Here is a 19725-nt window from a genome sequence, read left to right on the forward strand (position 1 = left end):
AAACACAATGTACACACTTGTATGCACACGCGTACACACAAAAGACAAGCAGTGCTTGAAAATCCCCTGAAAGAATTTGTGCTCATGAAAATTCTTGTGTTCACTGAGAGAGGTAAGTGTTTGCCGCAAGCACAGGAAGACATTTGAATAATACACGGCTCTCAGCCAGCAGGGAGAGAGGACTGGAGTCCAAACAAGGTCAAGATAAGCTCTCTGGTTAAAGCCGATGTGTATAGGGTTGCCATCATTGTGGTTGTGAACAGAGACACAGAGAGGGGTGCAATGAGAGTAGGACGACTAAAAGCCATCGCTAGCTGCTAGAGGCCAACTCTGGATGCTGACGGCAGATGGAAGTGAAAGAGAGGGTTAGAAATGGCCGTTATGATTTTGCTTCTTCATTAATTTCTCCTTTATTGTAAAATAGTTACTAGTCTCAAAGATCAAAGCTTGAATAAGTTTGTCTCCTGACACAATTTAGACACACAACTTGCATAAATTGTGTGGCATTTAGAAGGCATTTTTTTATATATATTTTTTTAATATTACCAGGCATAAAACTATGCTTAACGATAAGGTTTCATGAAACCGAAAAATGCCTGATAAAACAAAAATGGCCTAAATAACTATTTGTGATTGCATTGGTATCAATTTAACGTACAATTTAAATGTTTAAACGTATTTAATTAGGCTATACATGAGCTAGATCATACACAGTCTGTTTGTGAAAGCGTAGCAAACTGGAAGTAGTTTAAATTGAACGCGTCGCGGACAATAAACCCTTGACAGTGAAACTCATTGATCTAAACGGTTGTCGTTCTATTTCTACAGTGCTGGTTAATGTTTCTACACATTGGATGTAACACACGTCAGTAAAATGTAAGTCTCCGTTTAATAGGTCAACAGCTTTTAAGATGGTTTATTTTTTTGGAACCACCCTCTCCACAGTACTCTCAGAATACTATTTGCCGAGCGTGGATCCATCATCGGTCGAAAGGCAAAATCGATCTACGATTGGCCAACTCAAATTTCAATCACAAAGACGGCTCTACGTGATTGGCCGGGATGGGCCCTCACTCAATGCACCACTGTCATCGGATTGGTTCGCCAGAGTCGCGGGCGGACTCTTCCCACGGGCTCCCTCTCGTGAAGGCCCACGGAGAGCGGGTGTCGTCATGAGCGGTGGGTAGGAATTAAAACATCGCTGTTTATATTACTGATTGTACTTCGTTTAAAAACATTTCGTGTCTGTAATTCCTTATTGTTGTACGAGTTGTCAATGGTTGGACACGTGAGAAGTTTAATACATATGTGTTGGGGTGTAAAAATCCTATAATAATTGCACTTCCGGGGAGAAGAGCAGCTTTTTTCTTGCAACGTTATCTGAGTTTTGACGCGTTAGCATATGTGGCTAGCTAGCTAGTCACATATGCTAGCTTCTTAGCTCCGTAACGGGTTCGGATTCATTTAAAACTGTAAGATACGAGTTATATCCCTGTGTTTTCTGCTTTGCAACTGAATACACTGAGTCACGTTGCGCAGGTTAGAATTGCAGCTGAGTTAAAGGAAAGCTCCAGAAGCTAGCTGCTAAGTGCAGCTTGGAGGGTTTTGTCAGAAATGTTGCTAGCTACTCCCGGCTGTTTTCAACATAGCATAGTAGCAGCAAACCAACTGTGTGTTGTGATGAACCGCCTCTCAGCTGCCTTATCTGGAAACCTAACATAAACTCAAACAGTAGTGTTTCTGTCATATAAACACACACACACAGGGACCCACTTTGAGCGTTGTTTTTCTTTTCCGAAAATGCAAATGTATTTTTATTTTTACCGAAAAGCTTCTGCCAGCTGTAGACGGATGAAGTCACAAAGCTACCCGAAATATAACTAGTTAACGCCGAGTTTCCGATTACTGCTGTTCAGGTTAAGAACAGGGTTTCAGGCGTAATGGGCTGATACGAAATTAGTACACTAACAGAACACAGCGACTGTATAGAGTATTTAAAGAGAAAATGGGTCTTGCATCAGTTGCAAGCCATGCACATATACAGATGAGGATATTCATCATTTTTAGAGGAGAGGCATTTTAAAATATTCTCTCCTCTCTTGAGATCTTCTCTAGGGGTTACTGCAGATCAAATGTTTCCAAACATTTGTGTCTTATCTTGAATACTTGTCAGTCGTGCTCAGTTTTAGATTTGTATTGTTTTTTTTAAGGCATTAGTTATGTTACAGAAAGTGAACATACAAGAAATGACGTTACGGCAACCATCAGAAAATTGTATTGTTCCGATTATCCATACGCCTTCCCCAGTCATGAGGTTTATAAGGGAAGATGTTAGTATTAATACATATGATAGATATGTAGTCAGTATCTCTCTGACACAGTGCATTCACTGGAAAGTTTCCTAACACCAGTCTGATGCAGGTTTCACTGAATCAGGGCTGAGCTGGGTGTTTCCTGGGCTCGGTCTAACTCTTTGTTGTGATTGGCTCTCAGGTCTAACCTTGCCTTGTGATTGGTTCCATGCAGAGCTACAGGACAGTATGGCCGCCACTGTAGCTGTGAACCCAAGCGAGTATCTCCAGCCCTCCGCCACCTCCTCACAAGTAAGTCACCCTTGTACATTCATGTGGTCATCTCGCCACACATTTGTGGATTACTGGTGGTATATTCATGTGTTCATCTCTCCACACGCTCCTGGGTTGATGCTGGTATGTTCATCCCTCCAGGCAGGGCTTGAACACAACAATAATTAGCTTTGTGAGCTCATATTAGTTCACCTGTAGTATTTGCATATAGGTCTGGATATGGGCGAATTGTAATGTAGATGGAATGAGAATCGATTTGATTGTGTGTGACTAATTGTGAGTAAACGTGCAAGCAAATGTTTGTTAGTGTGTTGCATAGGTGAATACATCGGAAGAATATCTGAATTAATTTCACAGTGTCTTTAAAACAAACTTGTTTGTCAACTTTATTATAAACAATCAGTTTACTGCCAGTCTGTCTCCTAGTCTGCTTGTCTGTCTTTCTGACTGATTCTCTGTCTACCTGCCTATTCCTCTGCTTGTCTTTCCAACCTTTTGTCAGTTTTGAACCCAATGGTTTAAGTCTGTAAGTCGTTGGGTAGTTTTAGGAAACTACTGCTTCAGTTATCTGTGTGTGTGACCTCTGACCTCCCCCCTGTCTCCCCAGGACTCCCAGCCCTCCCCCCTGGCCCTGCTGGCAGCCACCTGCAGTAAGATCGGCCCCCCTGCCGCCCAGGCCCCTGTCTCCGCACCCCCCTCCCAGCCTCAGCCCCGCAGGCTCCTCCCCATCAAGCCCGCCCCCATCGCGCCCGCGCCACCCAAGAACCTGGGCTTCCTGTCGGCAAAGGGGAACGTGATCCAGCTGCCTGCGGGCCTGGGTTCGGGCGGCGCTGGCAGCCCCATCATGCTGACCATCCAGAGCCCCACCTCCCGCTCCAACACACCGGCCCCCACAGCCAACATCCAGTACCAGGTGATGCCCCAGACCATGCATGGGACCCAGACCATCCAGGTGATGCAGCAGGGAGGGCAGGGCACACAGACCATCCAGGTCATGCCCCAGGGAGGGCAGGGGACCCAGACCATCCAGGTCATGCCCCAGGGAGGGCAGGGGACCCAGACCATCCAGGTCATGCCCCAGGGAGGGCAGGGGACCCAGACCATCCAGGTCATGCCCCAGGGAGGGCAGCTCCAGCTCATCCCCGGCACCAACCAGGCCATCTTCACAACGCCCATGACCATGCAGGGCCCGGCGCTTGCTACCTCCGCCGTCACGCCGCAGAAGGCCCTGGCCATCAAGCCGTCCCCTCGGGGGCGTAGGGCCAACAGCGCGGCCGGGCTGGTCCAGCTCCACGGCGGCCTCACGCTGCCCCTCAGCGTCGCCACCGGGGAGATGGGCGGCACCCAGATCATCACGGAAACGGCGGCGGTGGCGTCGTCTACGCCGGTGAAGGGCAGGCGGGGGAGGAAGAAGAAGGTGCTCCTCAGCAGCCAGCCCCCCGCCCTCCCCCCCCCACAGAGCGCCTCCCCTCCACCAGAGCAGATGGAGACCATCCTGATAGAAGCAACCGACAACATCATCCAGGTGAGCAGCGGGAGCACCCCTCCCTAACGACCAGCCACATTGAGACGACACGTTTTGATGAGTAGTAGTGGAAGAAGTACAAAAAATATATATACAGGGAATGTATGTAACTGTATACACAATATGACAAGTTGCAATGTAAATGTACACCTTCATATAGCAGGCTCCTCTGTCACATTGAATTAACTTCCTGGTTCCTTCTGGCTGTCCACAGGCCGGTAACAACCTGCTCATCGTGCAGAGCCCTGGGCAGCCGGCCATGGTGCAGCAGGTCCAGCTGGTCCAGCCCAAACAGGAGTCCCAGATGGTCCAGATCCCCCAACAGGCCCTGAAGGTGGTCCAGGCCGCATCCGCCACGCTCCCCCAGATCCCTCAGAGGCAGACACAGGTGTCACCCACGGAACCTCAAACACAGGTAACCTTTGTGAATACAGTAAACCAATACTTGGATACATGTAACCCTCTTTAATAAAGGTTACCCTTATGATACAGGTAACCCTCTTTAATAAAGGTTACCCTTATGATACAGGTAACCCTCTTCACACAGTAATGCCTGATGCCTTTTCCTGGTTCTAATCAAATCTCCCCCTCCCCCCCCGCCACTCAGTTCCTGATCAAGACGCCGTCGGGGGAGTGGCAGGCGGTGCAGATCCAGGAGGCAATCTCCACGGCAACCACGCCCACCACCACCGTACCCAGCATGACTGTCGCCACCTCTTGCTCCTCGTCTCCAGTGGGCGTCAAGAGGCAGCTGGGCGGAGCCCGCAAGGAGCGGACGCTGGCCAAAATCGCCCCGGCCGGGGGGATGATCAGCCTGAACAGCGCACAGCTCTCCCAGGCTCCCCAGGCCGTCCAGACCATCAGCATCAACGGCGTGCAGGTGCAGGGCGTGCCCGTCACCATCACCAACGCCGGCGGTGAGTGCTGGGCCGTGTCCCGATTCCTTCCCCACGCCCAGCGCCTGGGCCGTGCAGAGCACATGCCGAGGCTGATGCATGGGATTTTGCAGATGATTTTGTCAAAAAAAAAAAGTCAAAAGTGAAGTGTAATGATATTGTCCAAAAAAGGATTATGTAATTACTTCTTCACCACTTTGATATAGTTTCTGGACTTCATACTGTCTCCTGATCCCGCCTCACCTCCAGGCCAGCAGCACCTGACGGTTCAGACCCTGCAAGGTGGTGGTCTGCAGCTGGCCGGGTCTCAGGGTCAGCCCACGGTGCAGGTGGACCAGACCCTCACCCTGGAGCTGCCCGCCCAGCCGGGGGAGAAGAAGAGACGCATGGCGTGCACCTGCCCGAACTGCAAGGATGCTGACAAGAGGCAAGTGGGGCACTGGGGTCAGGGTTAGGATCCGCGATCAGGGTAAGAGGGTTTCTGTGTGAGTTAATCTGATTTCAAAGTAAAAGCGCAGGTGTCCTTACTCCACAGCGGCACGTCATGTGCTTTTTCCTTATTTCCTACTTAAAAAAAAGTTTTCTGTTTGTATTTATGTGTGTATTTATATATATATATATATATATTAGGGGTGTAACTATTCACCGATACAAATCGGTATCCGGTTGGATTAACAAAGATGTGACTACATCGATACGTGGGCCCCTGAATCGATTTAAACGTTGCAAACGGATGAGTGAGCTTTAGCTTGATATCAAGACAGCATTGTCAACTAATTTCATTCCGTTTCCATACGGATCCGGAAAATGAAATCGAAGGAAGCGCGCGGATCCGTGTGTATGTTTGCGCAGGTGCCCTGCGTCTCGTGAGTAGGAAACAACCGGAGTTGTGAGTGAGCGAATAACCATAAGCCATATGTGCGAAAACGGTGAAACGATTTTCAGTGCAACAGCAATTCTGAAATCAAACCTGTGGGGGTCCTTTGGGTCTTGCCTGACAAAAGCTTCCCTATTTTTTAAATTGTGTAGGACATCGATCAAGTCTATAAATAAACAAATAGACTATAAATAAACAAATAGAGAGAGAATGTACTTCTAAATTTATAAATGTCTTCCATTTTTCCCCATGCCATAAAGAAAGAAATATAAAAACCTAAGGTTCCATGGTCCCTATACCATATATATATTTGAAAGTAGGCAATGTCTCTTTTATACGTTAAACGGATATTAACTGAATCTATCAGATTGATTCATATCTCATCAAATCGCACTGGATCGTTAGAACATTGAATCGAATCGCATCAAATCGTTCCATATTAAATGTATCATCCCTGAATCGTATCGTAGCACATGTATCTAGATACGTATCGGATCGTCCTATAAAGAAGAGATGCACACCCCTATAATACATACAGTGGGGCAAAAAAGTATTTAGTCAGCCACCAATTGTGCAAGTTCTCCCACTTAAAAAGACGAGAGAGGCCTGTAATTTTCATCATAGGTAAACCTCAGCTATGAGAGACAAAATGAAAAAAAAAATATCCAGAAAATCACATTGTCTGATTTTTTTTAAGAATTTATTTGCAAATTATGGTGGAAAATAAGTATTTGGTCACCTACAAACCAGCAAGATTTCTGGCTGTCACAGACCTGTAACTTCTTCTTTAAGAGGCTCCTCTGTCCTCCACTTGTTACCTGTATTAATGGCACCTGTTTGAACTCCTTATCAGTATAAAATACACCTGTCCACAACCTCAAACAGTCACACTCCAAACTCCACTATGACCAAGACCAAAGAGCTGTCAAAGGACACCAGAAACACAATTGTAGACCTGCACCAGGCTGGGAAGTCTGAATCTGCAATAGGTAAGCAGCTTGGTGTGAAGAAATCAACTGTGGGAGCAATTATTAGGAAATGGAATACATACAAGACCACTGACAATCTCCCTCGATCTGGGGCTCCACGCAAGATCTCACCCTGTGGGGTCAAAATGATCACAAGAACGGTGAACAAAAATCCCAGAACCACACGGGGGGACCTAGTGAATGACCTCCAGAGAGCTGGGACCAAAGTATCAAAGGCTACCATCACTAACACACTACGCCGCCAGGGACTCAAATCCGGCAGTGCCAGACGTGTCCCCCTGCTAAAGCCAGTGCATGTCCGGGCCCGTTTGAAGTTTGCTAGAGAGCATTTGGATGATCCAGAACAGGATTGGGAGAATGTCATATGGTCAGATGAAACCAAAATAGAACTTTTTGGTAAAAACTCAACTCGTCGTGTTTGGAGGAGAAAGAATGCTGAGTTGCATCCAAAGAACACCATACCTACAGTGAAGCATGGGGGTGGAAACATCATGCTTTGGGGCTGTTTATCTGCCATGGGACCAGGACGTCTGATCCGTGTGACGGAAAGAATGAATGGGGCCATGTATCGTGAGATTTTGAGTGAAAACCTCCTTCCATCAGCAAGGGCACTGAAGATGAAACGTGGCTGGGTCTTTCAGCATGACAATGACCCCAAACACACCGCCCGGGCAACGAAGGAGTGGCTTCGTAAGAAGCATTTCAAGGTCCTGGAGTGGCCTAGCCAGTCTCCAGATCTCAACCCCATAGAAAATCTTTGGAGGGAGTTGAAAGTCCGTGTGGCCCGAAAACATCACTGCTCTAGAGGAGATCTGCATGGAGGAATGGGCCAAAATACCAGCAGCAGTGTGTGAAAACCTTGTAAAGACTTACAGAAAACGTTTGACCTCTGTCATTGCCAACAAAGGGCATGTAACAAAGTATTGAGATGACCTTTTGTTATTGACCAAATACTTATTTTCCACCATAATTTGCAAATAAATTCTTTAAAAATCCGACAATGTGATTTTCTAGATTTTTTTTTTTCATTTTGTCTCTCATAGCTGAGGTATACCTATGATGAAAATTACAGGCCTCTCTCATCTTTTTAAGTGGGAGAACTTGCACAATTGGTGGCTGACTAAATACTTTTTTGCCCCACTGTGTATATATATATATATATATATATATATATATATATATTTAGTCTTTTACATTTTTTTGTAAGTAATAGCGTATGTATTTATTCCATGGGTGTGTGTTGAGCAGGTGTCAAAGTAAAAGCCTGTGTGTTAAAAAAATAATTCCAAGTAAAAGTGCATGTGTGTTGAGCAGATTTAAAAGTATAAGCTTATCGTGGCCTTGACCCCATGGCTGTGTGTCGCCATTCAGGCCAGCGGAGGTGGGCAAGAGGAAGCACATCTGCCACTTCCCCGGCTGCGTGAAGACGTTCAGGAAGACGTCCCTGCTAAGGGCTCATGTGCGCCTGCACACGGGGGAGCGGCCATTCGTATGTAACTGGGTCTTCTGTGGAAAGCGGTTCACACGCAGCGACGAGCTTCAGAGACACGCGCGCACACACACAGGTGACTGATCATTCATAATCAAGCCATATAACGATACATTACTCCTGACCCCAATAAAGAATATATACCATATATATTCTTTATTTTGATCAGGTGTGTAATGTATTGTTGTATATCATACATTCTATATTATGAACAGATGTTATGTACCGCAGTTATTCTATATTGTAATGTGCTGTGAATCCCTCCGCAGGAGACAAGCGGTTTGAGTGCAACCAGTGCCAGAAGCGCTTCATGAGAAGCGACCATCTCACCAAGCATTATAAAACTCACATCAATACCAAGAACCTGTGAACATTCACCCCCCCCTCCCATTGCTGCTGTGAGTTGAAGAGGTGGAGGAGGTTTGTTGGGGGGTTCAGGACTGCACAAGCTCTGTTTCAATTCCCCATGGAAGGAAAAACGTCTGAGTTGGAGACTGCCTTCTCACTCTCCAGACTGCTGGTGATGTACATAGAGTGGTGTACATGCAGAGCTCCTCGGACCCCAGACCGGCCCTCCTACTCCCCGAGGGCCTACTCAGTGGGCCCAGCGCATAGTCAACCACGGACAGACAGACCCTCTGGCATCTGGGGGGGGCGTAGAGGGACATGGTCCTTCCCACAACCTGTAGGGGGGGGGGTGGAAGAGGACAAGATGGACCCACACAGAATCATTCAAATACAAACTAATACCCCCCCTTCAGACCCCTGCTGTCTCCAGCCCTCCTTTTCATTCACCTGAATCCATTCTTTCATTTGTGTGTTTTCAGTTTGAACCTTTCATTTATTTTTTTCGAGGGATTCACCCACCAGCTGTCTGTGACAGCTAGAGGGGACAGCACCCTCTCTGGTGACACCCTGGGCACTGCAGCCTCTTGCTCTTATTGGCTGTGGGTGCCAAGTGTCGCCCCTGGCACTTGGTAGGACTGTTTTGCCCCTTGTGATCTTCCTGGACTGGTCTCGTTTAACAGACTGGCTCTGCTTATTTTGTGTCTTGTGTTCCAACATAGTAAGCTTAACATAGCTCAGTCCCCTGGCTTACTTAGACCTTGCATAGCTACCTGCTGGGCAGCGCCAATCCAACACAGTGACCCTTACATAGTACAGTTTCCAAGTGTGTGTCTGTAGTCTGTTTATTATGAACCATGACTCCACAGGTGACTACAACAACCCATTCATCCCTGTAGCCGCCCACCCGCTCTGCTTTATAGTGACATCACTTCTTCCCCCCAGATGACCTGATACGTCATCTGGGGGGAAGAAGGTGCTCCTCATACCTTATTCTCTTGACCACTTGGTTACTTTGGTTCCTTGGCAACATATAGCTATTTATATGTTTTAGTTAACTAATGCCCTAATATGACAATCATGTCACCAGATGCAAAAACAAAATGTGTAAAATGCTTTTTTCCTGGCCGATGATCAGTTAGTTTTGTACATAACGTTTTGTACAAATAGCTTTACTTAACATTTAAAATTTGATTTCTATTCGACAGAAAGCTATTCACCAATTGTACAGCAGTCTCTGACACACATATATTTTGTAACTTCATCTACAAAACAAATATCTTGGTTTTAGAGACTTTCTGAATTTAAAGACAAAACTTAACATTCATTATCAAATGTAATAGTTTTTTAGATTTGATTTGAAGTAAACTTCATTAAAGGTATAGGCTTACCTATTGGTATATAAGCTAATTCATGTAAAAAAAAATAACTTTTAACCTCAGTTTGTTCGGTGCGTTGCTAGCTTGCCGAAATGGGAGAAAATGTTGTGCTGTGTTCTACATCACAACCTGGTACTGACATCAACACACATTAATGTCCTAGGGATCCCATAGCTTGAGGCCCAGTCAGATGTAGTCTCAAAAGCACTTTTAACTTGGTTCCCCTGCAGTGCTTTACCAGTAAGGTTGTAAAGCTGTTGGTTCCTTGGTGTATTCGTTTTTCCCTTATGGTTTATATTATTATATTTCCTGGAGGCTGATGCTGTCTGACTGGACATGCTCATATTTATGTTTGTATTTTATCTCTTATCTGATATGTAAATAAAAGCAGATGTGTCTGTTAGGCACAGTAAATGTAGGATTAAAAAGGTCTCACTGCCTAGTATTTAGTCTGGCCTGGCCGGAGCCGAAGGAGGTGGACTGTGTACAGTGTGTATGAAACAAATTTAACGTAACGTTGTATAGCTTCATTCCTGCTTTGTACAATACTTCTAGATTCTCTTTTGTAATGAATTAAAGATGCCTTAGACAGCTGCGCCCAGTATTTAAACATTTTTCCTTTTTTTGTGAAATTCCAAGGAATGGTGTTTTTAGAATTCCTTTTATTTTCTGATTTAACTTATGTTACAAACTGTTGTATTGTGCACTGAGAAGAAAAAAAAAACAGGTTTCAAATTTAAATTTGTGCTTTTGCTTTGTGTTTTAAGCCAAGAGCTTTTAGTGGATGTTCTAAGGAAGGGCTTATGCTCTTTCCCAGAGATTTTGTCCCAGAGCCTATCTGCTCTCCTCAGACCACAGAGGAGAACAGGAACCCAGCATTTCATTTTCTATATTTTATTATGGTGCTTACTGCAGAAAGCTCGCTCATTTTCTACAGTCTCCCCCCCCCCCCCCCCCCCCCCCCCCCCCCCCCCCCCCCCCCCCCCTCAATAAAACAGTTTAAACCATCCGGTCTGCTTGTCTTGTTATATTGTATAATATTATTTGTTCTACAGCTTTCAGAACATCAACGTATATTTGGATTTACTCGAAAGTGGGTACACTACTATGCACAAAGGAGCGTAACAAAAAAGTGCATGATATTTGAAAGGTAATTAAAATATTTATTTACCATGTTAATTGGGGGAAGTTATGTTATATTTTCTGAAATGATTAAATGTAAAAACCATGGGTATGTTTTTTATACCATTGGTATGATAATGTATATATATTTATTCATGACATTAATAAATATCATCGCCGGAGTTGAACTCACAGGAAATAAGACAGCGGAAATCGGAGGGCCCAGATGGGCTGACCGGATTCCAACTGTCTCCACATCCGCCCCTAGAATCAAGTCATTCTGTAGACGAAGCTAACAGTTCCCCGAGTTATACACGCATAAGGACTCACTATTGAGATTCAAATGGTAGCAGAGGATGGCTGCCAACTATAGCGTGCCGCCTGTTTTCGACGAGAAAAAATACGACAGCTGGAGAAATGAGGTGGAGATATGGACACACATGACGGACCTAGAGAAGACCAAGCAGGCGCTAGCCGTGACGCTGTCGCTCAACGGCAGAGCCAGGGACACCGCGCTGGAAATACCCGCGGAGGATTTGAAGAAGGAAGATGGCGTGTCCACCCTTTTAAAAGAGTTGGACTCTGTTTACCTAAAAGAGGAAAATGATCGGGCGTACGACGCATACACGGATTTTGATCGTATTTATAGAGACGATGGTATTTCAATGGCGGATTACATTGTGGATTTCGAACAGAGATACAACCGGATACGCAAGTTCGATATGATACTTTCAGATGCCCTTTTGGCGTTCAAGTTATTGGACACTGCTGGTCTTGATACGAATGACAGACAATTGGCACTTACTGCTTGCACAACACTTACCTTTGCATCTATGAAATCGAACCTCAAACGGATGGTTGGCGAGAACACCGCATCCTCAGTGGGAGAGGGAAACCCAGAGGCTGCACACAAGAGGGAAGGCAACAAGTCCCGTTTAGCAATGAACGACCAGACGGATGAGCAGGGAGGACTGTCCAGATGTGGACCTTTCCATAACACACTCTTGGTAAGACTGCAATGCCCACATTATCAGGAAAGTGTAAACATTCTCCGTTGAGAAGGGAGGTTCAGCTGCATTTGATACCGTGCTGAACGACCGAATATGTCACTCAACCATAGCTGTGTCTTTCATGTTTTGTGATGGAAGAGTATAGGGCACACTACTAAAGTCCCCGAAATGCACAATGAAATCATGTGCTGCTCTAGTCAGAGATGCTGATCTCAGGATGTAGTTTCGTCTTACGCCATTGGAAAAGGTTTGAACATAGTTTTGAGTCGTTGGGTGAGAAACTGTTAAATAATAAGGGAATATTCGGTTACTGGTCTTATACACACACTCACATCACCGTGATGGGGCAGGAATCAGGACATTCTCCGTTTGCTTTTATCAGTCTACTGTTAATTGACGTACACAATCCATAGGAAGTAAGGGAACGAAAATTGCGTTACCGTTATCCGGTTAACCGGATACAACTCATGACCTCCTTTCCGCCTGTTGTCCATCAGTGCAGGGTGCTCAGTCGAAACAGCCAAATTCACACAATTAACCTGCTGGCTTAAACTCGCACATTTACAGAAATGTTGATTAATATATACTGTCCTTTAAATAAATAAATAAAATTGGGAAGCAGGTCGCCAGACTATGAGAACACGCTGATTTCGTCATTATTTTTGGTCCTTAAAATACCAGCTGATGGGCGGCACCAAACGTAGCATTGATACGGAAGAAGTCCCTTAAGATAACCATCTTCTATTAAAGGCCCCATATTATGCATTACAATAGTTGACCAAAGTGCTGTACAAAAATACAATGCAAAACAACAAATAGTCCGAAGATACACAACAACAGCAAAAACAACAACAACAAAGCAAAACAAAAAAAGCTTAATTTGTGTTGAAGGCCAATGCAAAAAAGTGGGTCTTTAGTAGTGTTTTAAACTGGTCAATAGACTGGGCAGTTCTCAGACTCAGGGGAAGACTGTTCCAGAGATTGGGAACAGCCACAGCAAAGGCTCTGTCACCTTTTGTCTTTAGTCTGCACCTAGGTACATCCAGCAGCACCTGCCGAGCTGACCGTAATTCTCTAACTGGAGCATGAATGCAGAGCAACTTGAGGCATCGACATATATTGAGGTGCCAGCCCATGTAAAGAAACAAAAAAGATAACAGAATTTTGAACTTGATTCTAAAAACCACAGGAAGCCAGTGAAGAGAGGCCAGAACAGGGGACACAGCTGTCCCACTCTGTTGTTATTGATCAAACGCTTTGCGCGTGTGTCTGCAATCTCAAATCTCATAAGAGTAGTTATCAACATTGCGGGTATCATTGGCTTAAATACAGCCGTACCTGTTTGAGGCCTAGTCTAACCGAAAATCACTAAGTCAGGCCAAACAATCGGATCAAGCCCATTGCAGTCTATTAGTCACTTTGTGTTACAGTACTTTTCTTAGTTCCATGTACATATGTTACATGTGGCAATAATTATATAAATTATTTGGGTTTTTCTGTTGGTAACAATAAATATTTTTTTCTTTACAACTTATTGTATGTTGGGTCTGTTTTGATGGCTGTGAGTGCATTTCCCCTTCCTTGACTTGGGCAACACGACCTTGAAGACAGCTTGTCATGCAGATGTTGAAACTTGCGGTCTGCATTTCATTGTAGGCTATTGCATGATCGCCAAGTACAACCTGCAATTGTAGAATGTCAAAAGTCAATGATCCATTCGAAGCATAGGAAAGTTATTGTTTTGTTCGAAAGTGTGTTTTGATCATTTTTTGTAAAAAAAAAAGAAATTTGAATATGTCCCGTGACGATGAACAAGGCCTTATAAGATTATAGTAACATTATAGATTGCATAATGATAAATAACAGCAAAATATCGGAAACTAGAAAGTTAGCCAAGGACTACAGCTGACTAACCAAGATAATTCCTAAAAATGAACAGGTATATTTCACAAGTTGTGATCCTGAAGGTCCAGGTTCCGCCATCAAAGTGGGAACTCCGTCTGTAAGGACTAATTAATGTGAAATTCCTGCAGTGTACTGTGCCCGCTTCCTCTATAATATGAAGCAAACTTAATGCAAGGCAGGGACCGTACTGCAGAGGATGGTGGTCAAAAGTAATCGAAAACTCATTCTTCATGTCTTCTTCTATGGGAAGTCCATGCACAGAGAATTTGCTTTCGTACAGAGAACAGAAACTTCGCGACACGGCGCTACAGCTAGAAAGACTCCAGCGGCAACTGCTGTAAACAGCTATGCTTGAGGGCGGCTGGGTGGTGAGACTTTTGCTCTTCCCACTTCAGTCTGTTGTCAGATGTAGCGGCAGTAAATGCTGACCTGGAAACCAGGTGTTCAGGCAGTTAATGTTGGGTGTTCTCGATGGGCGCGAGTTATTCCCGTGGCTCGGGTTTTGTTTTTCGTTTTTTAAACATAGCAGACCGTTAACATGGATAGAATGGCATGAAGCACACTTAAGAAAAGGGAAAACCCGAAAAAGCGTAATCTGACCCCTTTAACGTCCTGGTTCCTCCTGGTTGTCCACAGGCGGGTAAGAACCTGTTCATCGTGCAGAGCCCTGGGCAGCCGGCCATGGTGCAGCAGGTCCAGCTGGTCCAACCCAAACAGGAGTCCCAGATGGTCCAGATCCCCCAGCAGACCCTGAAGGTGGTCCAGGGTGCCTCTCTCCCCCAGCCGACTCTGAAGATGGTCCAGACCTTCTCTCTCCCCCAGCAGGCGCTGAAGGTGGTCCAGGCCTCCTCGGCCTTACTGCCCCAGGTTCCACAGAGGCAGACGGCCTCTCAAACACAGGTACCCCTCTTCACCACAGGTTACCTTTCTCGAACAAACACAGGTAACCTTAAACAAATGAAATGAAGTCTAGTGCTGTGCGAACGCCCTTAAAATAATGCCATGTGTAGGAAAAACCCTGTGAGATGTTTGCCTGCTATCCATAGCAAAGAACCATTGTTGACGAATGTATATTATTTCCCAGCTAAGCCACATCCAGATCGCCCAGCAAGCCCTGAAGGTGGTTCAAGCCGCCTCGGCCACTCTCCCCCAGATCCCTCAAAGGCAGGTGGCCACGCCCATCATGCCGGTGACCCTGCCTAAACATCAAACACTGGTAAACCTCCTTAACAACACAATGTTAAGATATTTAATCTATCTCTTATTCACAGTGAATAGAAGTTAGAGTGATCTTTCATTTATGTATAAAAAAAATTATATATATACATATTTTGTTTTACAATTTCCACAAACAACGCTCCAGCGAACCATACTCATTACTATGTTGTTTTTTAAACTGCGGTTATGGTTATGTTTTCCCATTCGGTTAATATTTACTGAATGGAAATGCATACGTTTTTTTTAATGCACTTTTTCTTTGGAGCCAACCTGATGATGCGGGTATGATGGAAGCAAAGACGTCCTCTCATGAATCCAAAGAAACGTCCTCAGTTTCCCTAATAACGGTTCTACTCCCTGGCTCCTCCCCCAGTTCCGGCTCCGAAAGCGCTCCAAGAACCATCTGGGCGGAGCTCGCATGAAGCGGATACTGGCAAAGATCGCCCTGGTGGGCGGGCCCCCCACCGAGGCCGTGGCCCCCGGCCACACCGTCACCCTCAACGGGGTGCATGTGCAGGGCGTGCCCGCCGCAGCCCCCAACCCCGGCGGTGAGTGTTGGTGACCCCTCCCTGGAGGCTCTGATGCAGGTTCTGAGTCGTTAGTCCCAGGTACACGCTCTAGTCGATGTTAAACACAAAGGAAGTGATGGATTCAAATGCAATCGTTCCTATTGTAGTGGACTACAGTTCAAAACAACAACCGTTCAAACTAAAGACCCTGTTTAGTCTATGGAACCTTTACTCCGCTCTGACTAGGAATGGCACAATGCCAATTTTCATTTCCGTTCTATCGATAGCGTTCTGAAATCAGTTTTGGTTTTTGGTTTTTAAGCTAAATATTTAGCCAGACGATTTCTGGACTTTGTAAAATATGAACAAAACAAACACATCCAGCCTGATGGAACTGAATGCCGTAGAACCAAAACCCAAATGCTGAGGAGAACCCCTGTAGCCCGGAAGCTGTAGTAACAAAGCTTTTAGATAAACACTGAGTTAAACCGTTCCATGGTAATGCTGTTTTATTGTATATACATATCTATATCTATAAACAAATATATCGAGAGAGAATAAATGGTTAAACAGATATTACAGTGTGTGTCTGGATTATTTCTGAAAAGTTGATTTCAAAGGCCACTGGTACTTTTATGGGGCTATAGAATACGGCATAAAAAAAATGTTTTATAAATATATAAATGGAATGGAGAGCGAAGCGGAGATAGGTGGAGCAGGAGGAAGAGATGCGGGAAGGAGGGTAGTGTTTGGATATGGTTTATTTCTGTTGAGGGTATGAGGATAGGGGCGGTATGGTTCCTTTAGTAAAGTCATTTTTTATTTGTGTTTTTTTTTAAAGTAAGTGAATGAAAAAGCTTTAAGACACACTCTTACCCCTAAACCCCTACAACTCAACTGGTACTTTACAACCAAACAGGAGTTTATACTACGGTAAAACCATTTTTTAACTAAATTTGCTACACCAAAGGCTGATTAAAACCCAGGGAAAATCCTTTTCTTACTTGTCGCTCCATACACATCTCCATCTCTCACTCTCTATCCCACTCTCCCTGTCTCCGTCGCTGTCTCGTCTTTGTCTTTTGAAAAATCATTAATCCAATCCGCCTCTGGGTCTAGTGTAGACCAGCCTCGTGAAGCCAGCCTCAATCTCACAAACCAGCCTCCTCTTTGTCTCCATCTAGTCGGGAACCAGCCAGGGTTTCCCAGAGCACTTTACAGCTTAGGCGGTCGCCCAAGCATCACACGCATGCTGCCGTAACTACGTCGTCAGGAAAAAAAATAATATAAAAAAATATATGATATATGTCAGACCCCAGACCCCGCACCCCCGGTCTGACGGCAAACTACACCACCTTGACTAACACATTTTCTGCGGGAAACCCTGCTACACAGGCTGCTGGGCTCAGAGCAAAAGTTGAAAGATGATGAGGAATGGTTATGTTATGGGTAGTTCAACAATGGATTTAAGCTGACGTACAGCAGATGATGAAGTCGAACAGTGGAAATTGCGTTTCTGGAGACGCGATGAGATTCATGACCTCCTCTGAGTCTTTGTGTGAACGGGGCCTCTGTCTCTCTGTCTCCCTCCCAGGGCGTCAGGGTGGGGGGCTGCAGGGCGGGGGGCTGTCGGTACCGGGGGTGCCAGCTCAGCCCAGGAAGAAGAGAGTCACCTGCACCTGTCCTAACTGCAAGGAAGCAGACAAGAGGCAAGTCGGGGCTGGGGCGGGGGCAACCGGCAAAATATGATAATTCTAATAATGATGCGCTTGAGCAGCGATTGGCACACATTTGAAGGGCGAGTAAACCCAAAAGCTTTTTTGGGGGGTTTAAACCGGTCTAGCTCCATTGATATTGAACAAGGCTATCTGCAGTTGTGTCAATTTTACTAAAGAAAGACAGGGAATTCTAAGAAACGGGTGTATAATCCTTTGTTAGTTTATTGGTTTAGTTGAAAGGGACCATGTACAGAAAAGGTTCTATACCAGAGTTAGCTGAATAGCTAATTTGCATCTGTGGTCCCTTGTTGTCGCTGGTCCCCAGCCCTTCAACCGGTTTGTGAACGTCCTGTTCTGCTCTGAACTCCGGTCCCGCTCTTAACTTAGCAGCCTAAAGTTTGCATGAGTCCAAACTGGGGAGGGGAAATGGCCCGGACCTCCCGATACGATATTACAATTTTTGAGTGCTGATGCGATAAGCCTTTTGAATCTGCAAATGTTTCATATTTTGTGTGTTTTAACCTTTGCCTTCGGGCTCTTCTTAAATTAGTTTTTTTAAGCAATTAAAGAAAGAATTCCAATTTGCACATTAAAACATTTAACTTTTTTTTTTATTACCATGGGGATTAACCCCCCCTCCTTAGTAGAGCACTCCGCCCGATGCACATTTAATTTTCAGTCTCTTTTGAGGTTGAGATGAAACAGGGTTCACACACACTTTCAACGGCCATCATTAGCCTGGTGTCTCATCAATTCATGGCCCCTCCTGCATTTCAAAGTAAAAGCGCATGTGCCCTTACTACACGGCTGTTTTCCAATTAAAAAGAGTTTATGTGTATGTTTATAGGATTCAAAAGTGAAAAAAAAAAAAGCATACATGTCCTTAGTCCTGTGTTTCTGTGTGCGCCGCCCCCCCCCCCAGGCCAGGAATGCTGAGCAAGAGGAAGCACATCTGCCACTTCCCCGGCTGCGTGAAGACGTTCAGGAAGACGTCTCTGCTCAGGGCTCACGTGGGCCTGCACACCGGGGAGCGGCCGTTCCTCTGCAACATCTGTGACAAGAGGTTCACACGCAGCGACGAGCTGCAGAGACACGCGCGCACACACACAGGTAAACCTTAACACTGGTAACAGGGCTGTTAGTATTGGTATAGAAACGTGGGCACACACAGGTAACCGTGCTATTAGTATCGTTATAGAAACACATACAGTTGACAGTGCAGCAGGAGATGACCTTTCACACATGCAACATGAAAATTTTCCATCTACAGATTCTGCTGCCATGCTAATTTTAAATTAAGGGGTTCCATTCCCTGTCCATTCCATTCCCCAGCTACACTGGTAGATTTAAGCATTTATACTTTCGGGTTAGGGGTTCGATTCCCACTGGGGTCACCCACAAGCAATCTATGCCTTCAATGTATGCCCTTATTTTTATATAGCATATATATTCTATAATATGATCACGTGTTTAATGTTTTTTTATTTATCATATATATTCTATATTATGATCACGTGTGTAATGTTTCTTTATATATCCTTTATATTTATTTTTTATTATGATCAGGTGTGTAATGTTATGTACCATATTTATTCTATATTGTAATGTGCTGTTAATCCCTCTATAGGTGTGAAGCGGTTTGAGTGCAACCAGTGCCAGAAGCGCTTCATGAGGAGCGACCATCTCGCCAAGCATTCCAAAACGCACATCAAAACCAAGAACCTGTGAACACATACTTACACACACACAAAACAAACGCGTGTTCACTGTCCACTTGTACATACACACCCCCTCTGGCCCCAAACAAGCCCTCCTCGTCCTAGAGCGCCTGGGAAAGCTAGGAATGTCTTCAGCGTGACGGCTGTGCAGTTTTCTGAAATTCCCAGGAAGGGCGTTTGTAAAAATGTATCTTTATTTTCTGATCCCCTTATGTTACTGCTGTTAAACTGTGGCATTGTCCACTGAGAAAAAAGGTTTAAAATGTAAATGAGTACTATGTGTTCAACAGAGAGTGGAGGCTGACAGGAAGTAAGGGCTCTCTTCCCTTGGGTTATGTTTGACACAACTCAATAAAACCGATGAAACCATCCTGGCAGCTTGTCATGTTGTCATGTCATTTGCTTGTTCCATACATCTATCAGAATGAATTGAATATAAA

The 19725-nt window shown here is 45.0% G+C and overlaps 2 protein-coding genes across 3 annotated transcripts; both read left to right on the forward strand.

Annotated features, from left to right (window-relative positions):
• Positions 1-1143: 1143 nt before the first annotated feature.
• Positions 1144-11014, forward strand: sp2 (sp2 transcription factor). Of its 2 annotated transcripts, none has more exons than XM_079730974.1 (8): positions 1144-1179; positions 2527-2603; positions 3193-4110; positions 4325-4525; positions 4718-5027; positions 5256-5433; positions 8244-8437; positions 8631-11014. In XM_079730974.1, exons 1-8 carry the CDS (start codon positions 1173-1175, stop codon positions 8729-8731), a joined length of 1986 nt encoding a protein of 661 aa, XP_079587100.1. In that variant the 5' UTR covers positions 1144-1172; the 3' UTR covers positions 8732-11014. The 2 variants fall into 2 exon arrangements, with proteins under 2 accessions (XP_079587100.1, XP_079587101.1); XM_079730975.1 differs by lacking the exon at positions 1144-1179 and adding an exon at positions 1363-1472.
• A 473-nt stretch (positions 11015-11487) lies between these two features.
• LOC307070463 (uncharacterized protein) lies at positions 11488-19639 on the forward strand. The gene is made up of 7 exons (XM_079728936.1): positions 11488-12214; positions 14759-15022; positions 15207-15338; positions 15714-15888; positions 17444-17558; positions 18490-18677; positions 19195-19639. Exons 1-7 carry the CDS (start codon positions 11564-11566, stop codon positions 19293-19295), a joined length of 1626 nt encoding a protein of 541 aa, XP_079585062.1. The 5' UTR covers positions 11488-11563; the 3' UTR covers positions 19296-19639.
• The last annotated feature ends 86 nt before the right edge of the window (positions 19640-19725 follow it).

The sequence above is a fragment of the Pollachius pollachius genome (genome assembly GCF_949987615.1).
Source record: "Pollachius pollachius genome assembly, chromosome: 2".
Lineage (NCBI taxonomy): Eukaryota > Metazoa > Chordata > Actinopteri > Gadiformes > Gadidae > Pollachius > Pollachius pollachius.